Here is a 20458-nt window from a genome sequence, read left to right as displayed (position 1 = left end):
CACATAAAGTATATCAGCTGTGTTATGTTAGCTGTTATGTCTTCACTAAAAGGAAACAAGATACAGTGTTGATCAAATTATTTGGAAAAATTGTGTAGGGGAAAAGTGATGCTTCTGTCTCCCATTACTGTGCTCTTTTTGCTCTCCCCTTAGGACTTTTAACAAATCATAAAAATATTTTTTTTAAAAAGCACGATATATCACAATTCATAATCCACAAAGATAAATTACTTTCTATAGTAAAATATATATAATTCTTCTTGATTTGTTTTCTGAAAATCATCTGAACTTCAATAGAGCATCAACTTAACTAACTTAAGTTTCATAAGGAATGTTTTCAAAATACTTTATATGTGACTAAAGCAAACATTTTGTATTTTCATCCAACAAATTTAAGTATCAACATAGAAATACAGTTTCATATTTAGAATGGTATGTTACAGGTTTTTTTTAAAAAAGAGTATTTTTACTCTATGTTCTGAAAAGGTACACATATAATCTAAATTAATTTAGCTTGCTAATAGAATTTTATTTGTTAAATTGTTACAATATCACTTACCCCATATAAACTATTAGAATTTTGTTAAAGTATGATAAATTGCTTAATTGTATTATTTCTAGTGTATAAAGATTTAATGCTGAGGCAAAATAAGATAATGAATATAATGCTGCTGCCAAATATCTCTAAAAATTATAAATTAAAGAAATGATTTTCAGAAGCATTTAGAAAAAAAAATAATGCGCTTTTTTATTTACATTTAGGGCCAAAATTAAATTTCTGTGGCACATGCAAACATATGCGTATGTTTTGAAAAGGTATTTTAAATATTTCAAATGTTAATGATTCAATAATTTTCTCAACATGTTTATACAGTAAGTGCTACATTTATTAAACATTAAATAATATTTGCATAAGTTTGCAAACATATCTGTTTAATCTAAATAATTACTTCTCAATAACATCAGATACTATTCAACTAAAACAATATCTAAGGCTTTATGATCATAAAGAAATACGAATCTAGAGATGTATAAACATTTAAAAGTTAGAGATGTATAAACATTTAAAAGTTGCATTTAAAGGAATCCTTCAATTTCTAGGAAATTTACTTGTACTTTTCTTATGGCAATTGGCAGAATAAGTTCTACCAAAATTAGTAAGGGCTTTTATTACACTTGTAGCACTTAGAGAAGCTGCCTTTTAAACATAGTCATTTTTTTAAAGAATTATTTGTATACTATTGTCTAAGGCAGGGGTAGGCAACCTTGGCTCTTTTATGATTCGTGGACTTCAATTCCCAGAATTCCTGAGCCAGCTGGCTCAGGAATTCTGGGAGTTGAAGTCCACGAGTCATAAAAGAGCCAAGGTTGCCTACCTCTGGTCTAAGGTAAGTGTAATTTAGTTTTAAGATGGTAATATTATTTTGGATGGAGGAGAGAGTATTTTATAATTTTTAAAGTATTTCTTAGCAGAGCTATATCAAATAAAATCTTATGTTATTTTGAATCTTTAAGCTAATTATATATCAAGCTTATCCTCACAAAATAGGTCTGTGGTATTGGTAAATAAGGTTGCCTTGACGATGTTAGAAATTTCTAGTTTCTTTGTGGCACATCACATTTATTTCTTCTTCTACTTCTACCTATATCAGCTGTAAGATATCTGCAATTTAGAAGTTTCAAACACTATAGTTTCCAGGATGTTGGAAAATTAAGCAGAGAGTCTAAAAAAATTCCAAGATCCACAGCAGATGCATATCAAAACTTTTCCTAAATGTCACATATTTATAGACTATCAGAAATCTGTTTTTCTATCACAATAAAATATGGTATTCTTTTCTTGATATCACTACTACGTTATAGGTAGCTTTATGCATTACAGAAACCTGTTTTTATTGCTTTTACTTTTAATATCTTAAGACAGGTTTGCACATTATCCTTGTGATACAAATACAAATCGTAAATACAAGAATCAGATCACACATCTTACTATTGGATGGTGCTACATACCCCTTGAAGTTATACAGAAGCATCTTGTGTATCACTGGATGCTTATTATAGCTTCTGAAACTATCTTATATAATAAGAAACCAATTAAGACAAATAACCACTCACGTCCCCACTGGAAATCTCAGTTTTAACCAGGTAACAAATAAGAAAGTTAGGACCACAAGAAACAATTGCCAAACTTAGTTAAAACCCTTAGTAAAAACATTATGATATCTAAGTGCAATTAATGAAAGTATTGGGTACTGTCCAAACGCATGACCCAATGAAACATTCTTTTGGTACTAAAAGATTTATGACACAATCAAATTAAAAGTTTTATTATGGCCTTTGAGGTAAAGAATATGACAATAAAAATACATAAAACTGTAATTATTATATTATGATGCAATAAAAACTCTAATTTCTTGGAATTTGCTTAATATCACCTATGACAGTGTTTCCCAAACTTGACAATTTTAAGGCATGTGGACTTCAACTCCCAGAATTCCACAGCCAGCGTTGCTGGCTGTGGAATTCTGGGAGTTGAAGTCCTCATGCCTTAAAATTGTCAAGTTCGGGAAACACTGACCTACGATAATACAAATTAAAAACTATTTCCGCTGTCCTCCAACGATTTTATTTTCAGCAAGTGTTTAAGTAAAGCAAATTTAAACATTTTTTTAGATTTCTTAGATATTTTGTATTTATTGTGATTACTGGAATCTGGGTATACGTTGACCAAAGTTAGGATTAGAGACATACATTTAGGTCAGGTCTGAATCTAATGACTTGATTTTATTCTATGGAACAGAAATCATGGGACCATCACTCTTTGGGCTGTTCTTCATTTCAGCCAAAAGTTGCTATTGCCACTTAAAAAGTAATTAAAAAACAAAAGTGAAACAGTTATCTGAAATGTTTGTTGGGCTGCAACAGAAAATGAATAGAACTGGGATAAAGCCATTGTCCGTAGCTAAATTGCTAAGAGTTCATTGTTCTCCGGTTACAATAGCAAAAACATTATATTATTAATGTTTCCTGCATCATTTATTACCAAGAGTTTTCCAATGAAAATCTGCTGGTATGAACATTATACGGAATGTCATTCATCAAATTAACTGTCCCAGCTAGTCAAGTTCAACCTGCAATAATTATTTGAAATAATGCTTCCTATTATATTTTAATAAATGAAATCCATTTAGAATCCATAGAATATAATAATCTTTCTAATAAAGTTATTTGCTGCCAATAGAGAGAAAAATCCCTTACTCTTTTACCTGTTCTGGAGAGTAAAACCTATGATTTATAGTTTCTGCACCTCTGTGAGCTTTTTGAATGTATAAGGCTATATTAAAAATGAACAAAATAGGTCTTGGTAGTGAAGGAAATCAATCTTTTCTCCTGAGCAATAGTCAAAACAAGTCTTGTCAAAAACTATTCACAGGAAACAACAGAGGAATTGAATTTACTACACGTCTCTAGGTTAGCAGTGACAGGGTGTCAATTTCTGAGATGACTTTGGCAAACAGCTAGCCCAAATGCTTGACATGAATCACCCTTCACTTCCTTGAGTGAAATCAAAAACTGAAGGATGATTGATAAGTTGGCTCTGTAAAGGGACAAGATGAAATGCATCTTCTTTCTATACTTGAGCATTCCTGTCATTGATATACATGAGTTGTGAGCATTATCTGAAAACTTGGTACATACAAACTCAGTATACAGGCATAACCGAAGAATTTGCCTTGATCTGACAACAAGAGAAATTAATAGAAAAAATAGATGGTATTTTTTTTTCCAATAAGATGTATATTGTCCAAACTACAACATATATTTTACAAATCTAGCATAGAAGGTATATTGCTTTGCTATTTTAAAGGTTAATAAACTATGGTAAAAATATTTAGGAACCTTCCAAAAACTCATTTAGAGGACAGAAAGAAACAGCACGCCACAGCCTACATTTCAACTGTAAAAGTAAGAATAACAGTAGTGCCTTAATTCTTGCAAAGTTGAAGTATCTGTATCTCAAATCATTTTCTTCAAAAAAAAAAATTTAAATGACATTTCATCGGAACTGAGACAGCACTTTTGTATAAAGCACCACTGAACATTTGCATTGGATACTGCTAGATCAGGAATAGGCAACCTTGGCTCTTTTATGACTCGTGGACTTCAACTCCCAGAATTCCTGAGCCAGCATGGCTGGCTCAGGAATTCTGGGAGTTGAAGTCCACGAGTCATACCTACCTCTGTGCTAGGCTGATTGAAAGGAAAGATTATTTTGATAGATAGCAAACTGGCTTTACAGCAGGCAACCCACTGTGGATCAATGTTTAGTACAGTAATTTATCATTTAATCTAAAATATACTGGACTACTCAAAGCAGGTGTATATGTTGCTTTCTTGGAATTTAAGGAAGCTTTTGACTATCAGTAAGTACAGATATTGGATAGCTACCTCCTTTCTCTCGTGTAAAATCAAAGAAGTGAATGACTACAGGCCGGTTGCTCTGACATCCGTAGTTATGAAAACCTTTGAAAGGCTAGTGCTGGCCCACCTGAAAACCATCACGGATCTGCTGTTAGACCCCTGGCAGTTTGCCTACTGAGCAAATAGATCAGCAGATGATGCTGTTAATATGGCTCTGCACTACATTCTACAACATCTTGAATCTCGAAAGACCTATGCAAGGGTCCTTTTTGTAGATTTCAGTTTGGCATTTAATACCATCATTCCAAATATTCTTCTCACTAAACTAAATCAGCTAGTCGTGCCTGACTACACCTGTAAGTGGACCATAAGCCTTCTAACAGACAGGAAGCAGCAAGTGAAGCTAGGCAAAATCACATCAGATACCTGTACAATTAGCACAGGGCCCCCCAGGGCTGTGTGCTCTCTCCACTTCTCTCTATACACCAATGACTGCATCTCAAAAGATCCCTCTGTTAAAGTACTGAAGGTTGCAGATGACACAGCAACAATTGGCCTCATTTGAGACAACAAATCAGCATACAGAGGGGAGGCTGAACAACTAGCCTTGTATTGCGGCCAGAACAATCTTGAACTGAACATAGTAAAAACTGTAGAAATGATAGACTTAGGAGAAACCCTACTATTCTACAATACTAGACAACACAATATGAACAGTAGAGACCTTCAAATTTCTAGGTTCTATAATATCTCAAGATTTAAAATGGACACCTAACATCAAAAATGTCATCAAAAAAAGCACAACAAAGAATGTTCTTCCTGCGCCAACCCAGAAAACTCAGACTGCCCAAGGAGCCGCTGATACAGTTCTACAAAGGAATTATTGAGTCTGTCATTTGCACCTCTATAACTGGCTTAGAACTGCAAACAAACAAGACAAACATAGACTTCCACAAATAGTTAGAACTGCAGAAAAAATAATTGCAACCAGCCTGCCTTCCATTGAGGACTTGTATACTGCACGAGCAAGAAACAGGGCTGTGAAAATATCTATAGATCCCTCACATCTTGGACATAAACTATTTCAACTTCTTGTCTCAACACGATGCTATAGGCCAGGGCATAGCACACCAGAACTAGATATAAAGACAGTTTTTTCCCCTCATGCCGTCACTCTGCTTAACAACTAATTCCTACAACACTGTCAAAATACTTAGTAAAGATGTATTATTATGATACTTCTCATCTTTCCTATTACCTATCCTTATCTTCTTATGACTATAGCTTTACTGCTTGTATCTTAAATTTATGTTGGTTTTTTTTTTAGTATCCTAGTATGATTTATGTTGTTTGCTTAGCTAGTACTCTATGACTATCACTAAATGTTGCATTTTATGATTTATGATGAAGTGTTGTAGTTCATGATTTATGATTAATGTATTTCATGTTGCATATGATCATGATTAGCACTATTACTTGTATGTACGCTGAGAGCTTATGCACCGGAGACATATTCCTTGTGTGTCCAATCACATTTGACCAATAAAGAATTCTATTCTATTCTATTCTATTCTATTCTATTCTATTCTATTCTATTCTATTCTATTCTATTCTATTCTATTCTATTCTATTCTGTTCTGTTCTGTTCTGTTCTATTCTCGTATGGATTACAAAATGACACAATGCAGCAGGGAATCTTTCATAAATGGATGTAATTAGAAAGGGGATGAAACAATGATGTGTTCTTGCTCTACTACCACTCAGTTTTTACATACATTCAATAGTCGGGTACTTAGAAAAAGAAGAACATCATCTTCCAAAGCCAGCTAATAAACTAATACAGTATGAACTGTTTTTACACAGGTGGATATTGGTGAAGTAGCAGGAGGGAACATATCATGAGCACAGGGGTGTGGCATGTGGACTAGCAGGATATGCCACATTGGGTAATTGGTGATAGCAACAGGAGAAATGGTGATTGAGGGATGGGAGGGAAGGTGCCCTGAAGGCAATGGATAAGGCAGTGGTATTAGTACCTGAGGGAAGGGCAACAAAAGTGGTCTAGGTTTCGGCTCTGTTGAACCAAGGCTGATCCACAACACTTCAGCAGAACTGCTGGAACAGGAATATAAGTTCTGGGTTTGAAACAAGGATATATTCCTACTTGCTGCACATACCTACAATAGACCTATTATAGTAACACTGACACGTGCAAATAATCTAGTACTTTCATCACAGATCTCAATACTGTAGCCTCAGTTTTACATCTTATCATTAAGAATTCTCAAGGTCAGATTCAGAAATATCCACTCTCTTTGCAGTGTGGGTCTTTTTAGCCGCTGGTTCATATTCTACTCTACTGTGACTTCTGCAGAGATCAAAGTGGTTTACTCTTCTAGTACTTCTCAGGCGATTTCTTGGATGGCTAAATAAATTTTAGGTGTAAACATAACATGCTGTCAGATAAAGGCTAATTTTTATCAAAAGTGTGTTGTTAACTTGCTGGATTCAGTCACTGTTAGCAGCACATTAAGCTAGAGTAGAATACTTGGCTCATTTATATAAGGCAACAGTAGGCTCATTGTATTAGGGTAGCAATTCATCTTGTTCTTAGCATTCCTGTCTCCCTCAGGTGTTGTAACTGTAAAATAAATGTATTTTATTATTTCAGTCCAAGTCAGGGAACATAAAGATTTGATAAAATTCTACCAGGAAAAGACATACACTTGTAAATATTTTCTAAGAATTCTTCCTTCTTCTACTTAGTCCTTAAAAATCCTTATTTATAGAACAAAGACATAAGAAAGATTTAGATGAGGTCACTAATTATAAATGACAGAAGCTTCATTTTTAAAAAAAGAATAGTTATATTTAATCCTAACTATAAAAAGGCACCAGGATTCCTTTTTATAGAAACCATTGGTATTAGCAAATTATTTCTATGACTCCAGCAAAGAATTAGATTCTGACAACACAAATTTTCTTTCATTTGTGTAATCATCCTTCTTTAAGATGCATCTATTGTTATTATTTACTATTACCACACTTCTGGCTCATAAAATTAAACAATTTAATCTGATATGGTGTAATGGTAATGGCATCTATGTATTCTTTTTTATGGAGTCTATAGGAAAATTTTAGAGCAGATCTGAGCATTTTATGGCCTGTGGGCAGTCCCAGTCTGGCCTGCAATGACGGTGGGAGAGTGGGGTAGCAGTCCTCCACAACAGTGCCAGTTTCTCATGTGGCCCCTTAGAAAAATTAATTGCCCACCCCTGTTCTAAGGACTTGTGTTAGCTTTGGATGAAACTCAACTATGGAGAGTTAAACATCCTCTTAAGCAGATTTGCAGCAAAAGTAGACATTCCTCTTTTGGGGGAGGCAAACCATAATACCTGAGCTGAGGGTTTTTCTTGACTCATTCTTACTGACTAATTATGATTAGTATGTATGCCATCACATCAATGTTGACTTTTAGCAACCACTCAGAACATTTCTCCCCAGCCTCACCGCTCAATTCTTCCAAAGGTGCATTCATCCTAACTGTAACTGAATCCATCCACCTTGTTGCTGGTCACTCTCTCTTTTTTTTCTTTCCACTTTCCCCAGCATTGGAGCCTTTTCCAGAAAGTGTCAGTTCCATTTCAACAATTGACAAGATTATTTTGGAAAACTGTGAGAGAAGGAAGACCAACTTGAATGTAGGTTGGATTGATTACTAGAAGGCATTTAACTCCCAGCCACATGACTGGATAATCAAGTGACTAGAAATAACAGGAGAAAGTAGAAACATCAGAAGCTTTGTGCAAAGATAAATGACACAATGGAAGACACTGGTTGCTGGTTAATGGTGAAAGACTGGGAGAGGTTAAAATCAAGAGAGGAATCTTTTGAAGAGACTCACTATTACCACAGCTGTTTGTCATTGCACTGATTCTTCAAATACTATATTTAAATGCTTAGGTCATTTTTCACTTCCATAGATTTTAGGAGCATCTCTTTTCAGCCCTAAGTTGCTTCCACTTTTCTTGAACTGAATGTTATAGCCATTTCATGTAACTTGTGTAAAAGCAGTGACTGAACCCTTCCGGGTAGCTCTTCTCCAAATATTTGCATTTGCCATGTTAAAAAGAGGCTGCTAAGTGATGGTTAAGTTATTACTGCTGATTTATCAAAGAAAAATTTATTCAGGTGTCAGTGCATTTCATATTAATACATAAAACATTTCCATACTTAGCAAGTAATTTCTTGCCTTTCCAAAAGAAGTAATTTTAAAATTAAATGTTGGCATCTTTTTCTTTTTTCTTTAAATTCCCACAGGGTTTTAAAAACAGGCAAATAATGATGGCATTTCCCTATTTATAGTTATCAAATGCCATGAATGGGTAAACATTAACTTCTATTCATTACTTTAATCAACAAAATTCTTGGCTGTGTCAGTCAAGACAGATTTAATCAAGGAAGGCCCGCTGTAAAGTTAAAATTGCATACTAAACTGCTGAATAAATAATTTAGAGGTTTACTGTGGAAGAAGTTATCATAAACCACTAAATTAACAGCTGGCTTAGTCTTGTCAGAGCTGGTAATCCTATGTCTAGGTGTTGTCGCTTTAAGTTGGGAGGCTAAGTTATGGATCTATGAGCTTCTGCTAAAAAACAAACAAACCATGAGCTTTTATACCCCCCCCCCTCTTCAGTAGTGTTGATCTGTAGCCTCTATTCTGTTATTTCCAATGCTCGAATTTGTTCTTTCCTGAACTGGTACATTCTTTTCAGATATTCTTTTCTTGTTGGATTTGATCTGTAATAACAGATCATTATTTCTTTGATTTCAAACTTTATATATTTGTGATGTGTAAACAACTTTTCTTCCAGTAGTCCTGCAGCTTCCTGGCCTTGGCTGCTCAGTCAACAGTCTTGAGTTGTTTAGCTCATTTGTCACCAGACATCTAGGAACTCTAACACCTAGCCCAGTCCTTGGTTGATCTAGCTGATGAGTGATGTGGGATGGGTTTTTGTAAATTACATCTCACCATATTGTTTATGGGAGAGACATTCTTCATCTGATTCTCTAATGAGACTTGTCCAGTATAGTTGAACCTCATTGGGGGATGTGCATGCACAGACACACACACACATACACACAGAAGTCAAGATGGCAAATGTAATATTCTTCCTTATTTTTCCCTACAGCAGTTGAATGTAAATATCTAGCCCCTGTCAATGCTAAATGGTAGATATTTTTCATACCTCAAAAATACTTGATTACAGTTCAGTGATAAAATTTTACAGCAAGCTTCCTGTGCTATTGCCCTTTTAAGTTATTCCTCCAGGTGACAAGAAGAGCTAATATTTCAGCAGCTGCTTGTTGACTCAACATAGAAATCTTTTCCTGGCCTATTAGTTACATTGACATGAGAGCCTGCTTATAACATAACGAATTTACACATACAATCAAGATATATACTAGACTGTTACATCTAAAATTCAGATTATTAACTTGGCTTCAGGATGTAACACAGGGAAGGACATTTGGGCTGGAGTTTGAGCTGGAGATTCTGCTTAAAGAAATCTTTGGCAAAGCTTGGTTTTAAAAGTAAAGACCAATAATAATGAACAGAAGTTATCTACATTTCGAAAAGTAATGAATGGAACAGTACTAATTGGCATGTCAAAATTTCCACATATAACAGTGCCATATAATCTTGTAAATGCATTTTCTCCAAACCCTAAACAACAAACGTGACAGAAATCAAACTTTCAAAATATACCCACAGAACATAGGGACTATGTTATTGTGCAGGTTAGTCTTGTGAACTCTCTACTTAGCATTTATACTAGTGGAGTTCAAGAGCAAAGTTAAAAGGGAAAGAATGCATTGGATACAAAATCTAAGTCAATGGTACTCAGACCCATTGCCATAGCAATGGCATCTTTACCTTAAAACTGGACTTAATTTACAATAAAGACTAACAAAAATAAAATGCTAATGGGGACTATACCAACAAAATAAGATGGGGAGTTAGCATATTAGGGGGAAAAAATGAGTGGCGGTGACTTTCTGATGAATTAAACCAAATCACTCAATCTTAAGCACAAGGCAAACTCAGTATCTTCTGGTGGCAATCAGTTGGGCAGAATCCAACAATTCTCACCACAGTTTTGCTAGACTGCTCACACAATAAAACAAAAAATAATTTATTAAATTGCTGTATAGAAAAATAGCATGTAATTCCAATTCCGAGAATGGAATATTGTTCCATTTTTAAAATAACAAGCTTTTTACCAAAGCATAAACAATTAAATTATATATAGCAACAGAAACAGCATTTCACTTTACATTTTATAAGGTTCTAGCTACATTATAGTAGTGTTTTTGATGGTTACTATTAGAACAGTAGTAGTTGAATGCATGAAAATACAATTTTGTGAAAACACAGCATTGTTCTTTTCTAGTTTCTGCTAGAAAAACAAGATCTGTGATAAATGATAGTACTGTACATGGAGTATATCCCCCCAGTAAGGCAAAACTGCAAGTGTTTATTAGAAATCTTTCCAACACAGTTAAGCTCATTTCTCTCAACACTTTTTAATCACAGCTTTAAAAGTGATTGAAGAAGAATTGTCATTACTCATCTCACTGATTTTATTACATCCTCCTACATCTCAGATTCAGCTCTTCCCACAGAATGGAAACGATCAGGACTGCGTTAACTGGCAGACATACAATCTCAGAATGCTGAATTCTTGATTTTATTTAGCATTGCCCACCCAAAGACAGCTTGCTCTCCCTTTTGAGTTAAAAGTAGGCATTGGAGACATATCAACTCACACAATGTGAATCATTCCCTGTGCCATTATGCACCCAGAATTCTTCACCAACCGATGATTTAATTAACATGTGAACAATAGGGGTGGGGTGAAGACAGCCTGCTGCTTTCCTGCTACAAATGGGGTAGGAATGCTGGAATGGAGGCAGAGTATGAGAATTCAGCCATCAAACAGGGTTGTTTGAAGCTAAGAAAGCAACGAAACCTCCATGAAGAAAAAAAAATGATGGAAAGTAGCAACAGCAGGTAGGAGAAATAATGGTAAAAATCCAGTTTTAAGGGTTGAATACTTCAGAAGGTTCTTTAAATAAAAAAAAAAATCACCTGGCTGTACGGCATTCCATTCAGATTCTGAAACCATAAAATGTTTGATGTAATCTTGACCAGAGGACAGGTTCTTTTGATGTTTGTCCCTGACAGATACTTTCTTCTTATTGCTTATTAGCGTAATCCTTTTTTTTTTTTTTGAAAAAAAAAAGTTGTTGAAAGTAAATGACACAGCAAATTAAAGTGAAGCAACTCTTGGGATTAAATTTTCACTGTTTAGGTTTTTTGCTTAGAAGGAAAAGCATCAAATCAGAAATCACTAACTACTCATTTTGTATAACTATGGTGGATGAGCATACTGTGACAGCTAAAAAAGCATCTGCCTCACCATTACCTTTTCATTTCATGCTTTTTCATTCCCAATATAATTTTTTGATCAAGTTCTTAGCCCAGTGGTGGCGAACCTATGGCACGGGTGCCAGAGACGGCACTCAGAGACCTCTCTGTGGGCATGCATGTCGTCGCCCCAGTCCTAGGCCTTCAGCTGGGTTTTATAAAACCTTTTTGCTTTAGGCCTCCGCTGCCATGTACAAAAAAAAAAAAAAAAAGTTCAATCAATCAGTCAATTTCAACTTCTCGCGGGAAAAAAAAATCTTGCAAAGTTGGAATTGATTGATTGAACTTTTTAGTCCCACCCAGTCTGCTGTTACCACTGCAGCCATGCCCACCCAATGGGCCACACCCACCCAGCACTCAATGATGCATAAGTGGGTTTTGAGTTGCAGTTGGGCACTCGGTCTCTAAAAGGTTCGCCATCACTGTCTTAGCCTTTTATTATAAATATGGTTTCACCATTGTAGCTATTTGCTGAAAAAGACTCTATAACAAAAAAAAATCTATGTTCTCTTACAATTCTTGACAAATTAAATAGGTGGGCAGAAAGGCAAGATATAATTTAAGAGAACAGTACTCCCAAATTTAATGAATTGTTAGTGTACGCGTTAACCTATATAGATAGTAATACTAGTATCAGTTTTGAACTCACTTTGCTGAAAAAGGAAATGCACAAATATTGTACCACAAATAAAATTAAACAAAAAAAATAGCTAACTGGAGAAAATATATTTATAATGGAAAAATATAGAAATGTAAGCCCCAACAAAGGCAGTTTTTCTCCTGCAAGCAGAGCCCTGCCCATTGTATTAATAATCATCACATCAAGACAACTAAAATAATTTTCAGCTGAGTTTGTGGGTGGACCTGAGAATGTAGTGGAGTCAGTGCCTGTTGAACTGAATATTTTGAAGAATGGAATTATCTTGGTTATGAGTTTTACATACTTTTATGATTGTTTAATATGCTTTTATATTCTTCCTTGGTTTTAAATTATTGCATTGGTTTTTGGGTTTTTTATATTTTTTAAATTGTTTGTAAACCACCCAGAATCATCCATCCATCTATCTCCAGCTGTCCACTGGAGTGCTTTTTTTTTTTTCCTCTTGCCACTCTAGGATTTTCTCTAATGATATTTTGCATATTTGCAAGCTTTCAGATTTTCCCAACACTGCTAATATTTCCTTCCTATTGAATGGAATATTTTGCAACATAACAGGACACTACTGAATATCAGGAATGGAGAGAATGATAAGAAAATTCAGACCAACAAATTTAAATAGTTTTCTGCTGTATCACCTTGCATATATATCTTTTAGGTCTGTAAAGAAATGGTTTGTATTGAATTCTAAGAAATATTGCAATATAAGCTCAAGACTCTGATATTTTTCGTAGATTTATGTTGTGTGCACATATCTCATATAGCTTTCATACTCCATGTTAAATGAAGCACGGGGTATCTAATTTTTAACCACATGAAATGATTTGTATTGATCACAAGTATAATTGTGTAAATATAAGCTACAAAAAAAGTTAGTTCTTTTTAAAAATTCTATTACCTGTAAGTGATTCCGCCGCTCTGCAATAACACGTTCATCCTTGTTTCCAAATAGCCTTTTTGGAGGAAATTCTAACATTGCCAGCTGCAACAGACAACAGATGCTGAATCAGCTGAGAAAAGTTTCTTAAACATGAAGCACACATGAAACAAAAATGCTAAATGTAAGATATATGTGTTTATTAGATGGTCCACTAAATCAGACACACAGAGAGTTTGGATTTGTAGACCCTCTCTTCACAAATCCAAGCAGTTTCAAAACAAGTCAAAAACAAGTAACAGAGGAAAATCAATAAATAAACCAGTAGCATTTACTACTTCAGTCTTTGCTCAATAATGCTCATAAATTTTAGTAATAGTAATAGTAGTAAAGTTGGAAGGGACCTTGGAGGTCATCTAGTCCAACCCCCTGCTCGGGCAGGAAACCCTACACCAAATGGCTGCCCAGTCTCTTCTTAAAAACTTCCAGTGTTGGAGCATTTACTGCTTCTGGAGGCAAGCTGTTCCACTGATTAATTGTTCTCACTGTCAGAAAGTTTCTCCTTAGTTCTAGGTTGCTTCTCTCCTTGATTAGTTTCCACCCTTTGCTTCTTGTCCTGCCTTCAGGTGCTTTGGAAAATAGCTTAATTCCCTCTTCTTTATGGCAGCCCCTGAGATATTGGAATACTGCTATCATGTCCCCCCTTGTCCTTCTCTTCGGTAAACTAGACATACCCAATTCTCGCAACCGGTCCTTATATGTTTTAGCCTCCAGTCCCCTAATCATCTTTGTTGCTCTTCTCTGTACTCTTTCTAGAGTCTCAACATCTTTTTTACATCGTGGTGACCAAAACTGGATGCAGTATTCCAAGTGTGGCCTTACCAAGGCATTGAAGAGTGGTATTAGTACTTCACGTGATCTTGATTCTATCCCTCTGTTAATGCAGCCTAGCACTGTGTTGGCCTTTTTGGCAGCTGCCGCACACTGCTGGCTCATATTTAAGTGATTGTCTACTAGGACTCCGAGGTCCCTCTCACAGTTAGAAACTTAAATTTTTAAATAAGTTGAAATAGGTATGTTTTGCAATATTTTCTAAAAGCAGATAAAGAATATGTTTTATCCATATGTAAGGTATTGGAGAAATAGCCAAAGAAAGTAAGAAAAGAGACCTGCCAATTTTTCAAATGTATAATATTACTTTCAACTTTAATACATGTTCTTCCTTTAAGACTGCTCTAAAATATGAGATCATCTTATCCTGTTGAAAGACAAAATAGAGTCTAAGCCAAGAAAATTATTATGGGATCTAATACAAACCAAATCAGATGATTTGTAAAATGTGTATTTTTCAAGTCATAAAGAAGTTGAACACTTGCACCTTGAGCTAATGAAGCAAACTGGCAGACAATACTGACATAAAACGGGTTAAATAATTTCATGAATTATAGTAATTATAAATTAACCTATATGGGGTTCACTGAAACTTCCAGATTATCATTAAATTCAGCCCATAAGAATGACAAAAGTACAGATCAGTACAGCAGAGCCTACACAATGAGCCCAGTTGAAAAAAAAAAAAGTACTTACTAGCTACAGTTGACTTCTTACTACAAAAGTTACATTGTATTCTTCCTTTTCAATTTAGGGGAAAATTCGTGTTTTATTACCTACCACAGAGCCTTGAGGGAAAAGAAAGCTTAAAGAAAAGCATATGTGTTTTCATATTTCTCATCATTTGATTTAGGAACACTACTTTCAATAACCACAAATAAAAATAGAAGAGTGTTATTTTAAATGTGATTTAGGTTGCCTTATGTCACTAGGTTTAGATTCCATATTTTGATTTTCCATGTCTGACATGAGAAGAAATCAGATGTAATTTTATTCTGTATACTGTGTCAAGATCTGCTTAATCTATGTTTGACCTAATAATGGTGGTGGGAGAAGAATGTCCTACTTTCAAGCAGAAGTACTAGAATTCAAAAGTAAAAGATGCAGATAAATCCATGTTTAAGTTACTAAACTGGAAATCTGACAACTCGCTTATATCTTTATTACTTGGGACATTTTTTTCTTATTTGAAGACAAAACAACCTTTACCAAAATTTCTCCAGAATCCTTAAAGGACAATATAAAGTTGCTATCAAAAAAGGTGAAAAACAAAATGTTAGCATTGGCTACAACAATAATAATTTTAGCTAAAGGTAAAAAAATCCAGGCAAAGGACCAACTTCTTTAAAACTTTAACCCCCACCCCTTCTTATCGGGCCTATTTTAGGTTAATTTATTTTTTCTGAAAAATACAATTAGTTCTGGTCACGGAATGAACAATTTATATTCCTATAACTGAAATTATTTGAATTGTTATCTATTAATTTGCACATATGAATTTATGCTTCTACAGAGAGCTCATTTAGAATGTTCTGCATCTATAAAAATGGTAGATGATCCCCTCTGTGTATAGCACACTTAATTAAGTACAACTCTGATTGAACTTGTTCAGTTTTCAAGACCAACTTAGATGATATAGGAGAAGGGGAATGTCAAGCAAATAAGGTAGGAGGGCAAAGAATGCATGAAATCACATATATCAAAAACAAGGTCATCTTTTCTCACAGCAGGACTTGTGATAGCCACTGCTGAGGCATGTAACACCCATTTGTGCATCAGATGAGATATGACTCAGCTGAGTGGCACAGTGGTTAGCATGCAAAATTTCAGGCAAACTCTGCCCACCACCAGTTCAATCCTGACTGGCTCAAGCTTGACTCAGCCTTCCATCCTTCTGAGTAAAATGAGGAGCCAGAGTGTTGGGGGGGGGGCAATAGGCTGACATTGTAAACCACCTAGTTGCACAATGAAGCAATCTATAAATCTAAATGCTATTGCTATTCAACATCTGAACTGTGACAGTAAATCAAATGGACTGAGTATCAATATGTAAAACTGTAAAAAAACCCTCATTTTTTTAAAGCATCAGACCACTGTAGTTTTCTTTGATATAAACTGAGCTATTTGGATTTTGAAAAAACTCTGGAAAAATCATTCAGATTGCAATAGCCCTATCAATGCTATATGGCTGATAGTAGAAAGGCATTATGAACTGAGGTTTGATATTTTAAAATATCTCATAAATAAGACAAAAGGAAAAAAAGAAAAAAAGAATCGTATTAAAATAAATAAAACTTAAAAAAGGAAAATATCTAGAATTGGCAGGCTCTAAGAACAGACATGCTATCACAGTGGTAAATGAAAATGAAGAAATTTAGCAGGACTAAACTACTTATCTATATTATTCACAAATTAGATCCCTTGCCAATGGATTCTGCAAGTGTTGAAGGATTCTAGACAAGCTGTGTACACACCTATAACCCATATACCGTATATGCCGGCGTATAAGGTGACTTCCGCGAGCGCTAAAATTGGCGCCAAAGACGGGGGTCGTCTTATACACCGAGTCGTCTTATATGCCGGAAATACTGGTAGTTTCCGGCGTATAAGATGACATTCTAGGAATGCAGCTCGGCGATAAAGACGGGAGTCATCTTATACGCCGGGTCGCCTTGTACGCTGGCATATACGGTATATGAATTAAAGAGAAAACAACAAAGCAATTATGGCTTATTCATAGTACCACTGTAGTTTATACTTCAAAATTTAATTCTTTCCAGTACTGAATTTATTGTACTCCTCACTATTGGTATGATCATCAACAGTCAGAGATGGGGTTACTCTAGGTCAATGAATAATCACTGTGGTCTTGTACACAAGTTTACAATAAGAATATGCTTGTGTAGGACAGATCTGAACTGCTCTACTTTGGTTACTATAGGTCATTGCTTTTACTCTACATTGGAATGATTGTCTACGTAAAAGATGTTGCTGTGTTTTGCACCACATGAACATTCAGTCAAGAAACAGGTTGAAAATCTCATGAGAACTAGACCTTAAGTGGCTTGGCTGTTTCTTTCCATATTATTTCCTAATTTCACTCTCAATTGTATGTGAAATCATTCATTCAGTTTATTATATTCTCAAACAGAAAGCGGACATAAACACAAATAAATGCACATTATTAGTAATAAATGCTTTTATTTGTTATTTTCTCCAGCTTGAGTCAGGCATTTCATGGTCTTGTCACCTTACTTAATTTTCTCAAATCAATATGGATAAAATACACTTTCAGTTACTTACATGGTAAAAATTACTTAGCACATATAAAACTCAGACGATCCTCTTTCCATTAATTCAACAGAATATCAGACTGAAAAAAGTAGGCAATTGTGTATCCAATTGTGCAAGGAATAACATCCAAACTGCAGGTGGTTTCACTTATCATAAGTCTAACAAAAGGCTCACAATTTTCCCACTGAATCAGGCCCTTCTCATGATTCAGCTTTTCTATTCTTTGACACGTGGCATTATTTTCCATTCCCTTTTCCTAATTATCCTGACTTTATTTTATTTGGTTTTTTAAAATTTTTATCCTGCCTTTATTACTTCATAAGTATCACAAGGCAGCAAACATACCTAATACTCCATCCTCCTCCTATTTTTCCTACAACAACAACCTTGTGAGCTAAGTTGGGCTGAAAGAGAAGTGACTGGCCCAAAGATATCCAGCTGGCTTTCATGCCTAAGATGGAACCAAAACTCATAGTCTCCTGGTTACTAGACTAGCATCTTAACCACTGCACTAAACTGGCTCAAATTAGATTTAATAATTGGAAGGCAATATCTGTAACTCAGGGTTAAACTGTAGGATCCTTGGTGCTCTCTGAGTTTGGTTGTTTTCTTGCAGACATTTCACTATCAAACTAGGAAGAATTGCTAGTGCGAGAACTGAGTTAGGTATGCTCTCATTTTATATACTAGTGGTTTGCCCTGTCACTGTTGGTGAGGGTAGTCTTAGTGGTTCTAGCACTGATGAGATTACCTAGTTGGTAATGAAATGTCTGCAACAAAACAACCAAGCTCAGAGAGCACCAAGGATCCTATAGACTTAATAATTCTGCTATTAGTAATAGGCATATAAGATTTACCTCTCAGCTCAAGAAGATTCTTAATAATTTAAAAGAAAGACAGTATGGTTAATTTCTGCAGCAATAATTGACTGGAATTCCATCCAATATTATATAGGCATTTGGGGGAGATCTAGGCAACAGAATTTACTACATTATTTTAACACCAGTCTGTCCAATGCTATTAAAGAAGCAAATTAAACTCAGCAGAAAATATTTATCTTGGTTAGGGGAATCTTTCATTCCCAAAAGTAATTTTTGGATCTAGCTAGATATAGCAATAAACACTGGAAATATTAGGCATGAGAGGTAACATAGTATGATAAATTACTCCAGCATTGTGTTTATTGTACATACTGTGGTAACATTCTTATGCACAATGCTAATAAAAATGGAATGCACTGTAATTTAAAAGTTTATGAAAACATTTTGAAATACTATAAACTATATGTAGCCTTAACTCAATTTTAAACTGTTTTCTAAACAAACGCATAGGGCTACTAAAGAGTGTACTAATTAGTTACATCCTTCAAAAAGTGTTTCCAGAAAATGTGTTTATTGCTACTGACTCATTTGTTTCAATACAAGATGCTCAGTGATATTCACTAGATTTCTTAAATGTATTTAAGATTTAAAGGTAATATATTTTGCCTGCAGCTGTATTCAGCTTTCTGTAAGAGTTACCACTCAGTAAGAGATAGTCAGACACTATACTTCCTAGCAGAAGTCAAATTCCCAACAAAAATTTAAGGGACCCATTACTATGTTAACCAATAAAGTTATACATTCAAATGTTATCTTAGCTTTATACTTATGATCGCCTGAAATTTATTTATTTTTTTTAAATTTCCTGATTATTCATAGAAAAAGCAACAGATTATTAGAAGGCAGGGTTCAGCTATTTTTCTGGGTACCAATAACAAAAACAAGAGCAACAACAGGAACCATGATATTTTTCTTCTGTATCTTTTTTTATTTATTTAGGAATGGCATGTGGATAGTCACACTTCAATCCACCCCACTATTCTATTCCAAACATTTTGCTACTTTCAGCAAAATAGCCCTTTACAGGGAAACATCACCTTGGGAATTCAACTGCCATTCAGGTATGCCATGATCTGAGCAGGCCCTCCATACACAGCTGGCCTGATTAAAAAAAGAACATCTAAATAGCATTCTTGAAATGTGTGCTTAATATAACATATAATTTAATCCTGATCTACATTTAGGTGACATGCTGGAATATTACAAAGTTGTCCAAGCAGACTGATGACTGAAGTGAATGAAAGTTATGCTATGGTTTTGTGGTAAATATCTAAAATGATTATGCACTGCACAATAATATTTGTATCTACAAAAAAGGTATACAGAAAGTTTCACCTAATAACTGCCCATATCAATTATCACCTCACCATTCTCTCTCTCATCTATTTACATAAGCAAAACTTTACAACTTACTCTTGAGCGTGTTGTGTGGAGACTGAATAACATTAGAGCACTTAGTCCATGCTTCAGTGAGGCCACTGAGAAAGCCTCACTTGTCTTGTTGTGCTGCTCCATAAACTAGACTTGGTACTCTCAGTTAATCTTCCCTCTCCTTGATAAATGTATGGATTAGCCTGAAATTAAGGTTATCTGCTTTTTATTACAGAATCAATCTACTGAAAACTCTAGGAAAGTTGCTAAATGCTACTCAATTATGACTGTTGTTAAAAGATAATGGAGATGAATTATACATAGGCTTGGATAATTACACCTTGTGTTGGACTGATATTAATATTTCTAACTAAATTCAATTCCTCTGGTATCTAATTTGTTATTGTGATTTTTTTAGTCTATCCTATATTATTATCTTGCTGAGCTTTAATCATGAATCAAATATATAAATAAATATATGTAAGTACAAGATACTTGTGAATAAATAAGTAGACATGATTGCTTTACAGATATAAAAAGATATTACCTTGAAATATGAATGCATAAGTGGC

General features: G+C 34.7%; 1 protein-coding gene across 1 annotated transcript in view; it reads right to left on the bottom strand.

Moving 5' to 3' along the window:
- The window catches only part of LOC120311317 (kinesin-like protein KIF16B), a 93520-nt gene that overhangs the window by 4465 nt on the left and 68597 nt on the right, over positions 1-20458 (bottom strand). The window contains exon 15 of the mRNA XM_039350682.1: positions 13471-13554. Coding sequence (XP_039206616.1) covers positions 13471-13554 — 84 coding nt within the window. The remainder of the gene's footprint in view (positions 1-13470; positions 13555-20458) is intronic.

Source organism: Crotalus tigris, unplaced genomic scaffold, assembly GCF_016545835.1.
Source record: "Crotalus tigris isolate CLP2741 ecotype Arizona unplaced genomic scaffold, ASM1654583v1 scf7180000018347.1145750, whole genome shotgun sequence".
NCBI lineage: Eukaryota > Metazoa > Chordata > Lepidosauria > Squamata > Viperidae > Crotalus > Crotalus tigris.
The sequence above is the reverse complement of the archived record's forward strand: the minus strand, read 5'-3'. Positions and strand labels throughout refer to the sequence as shown.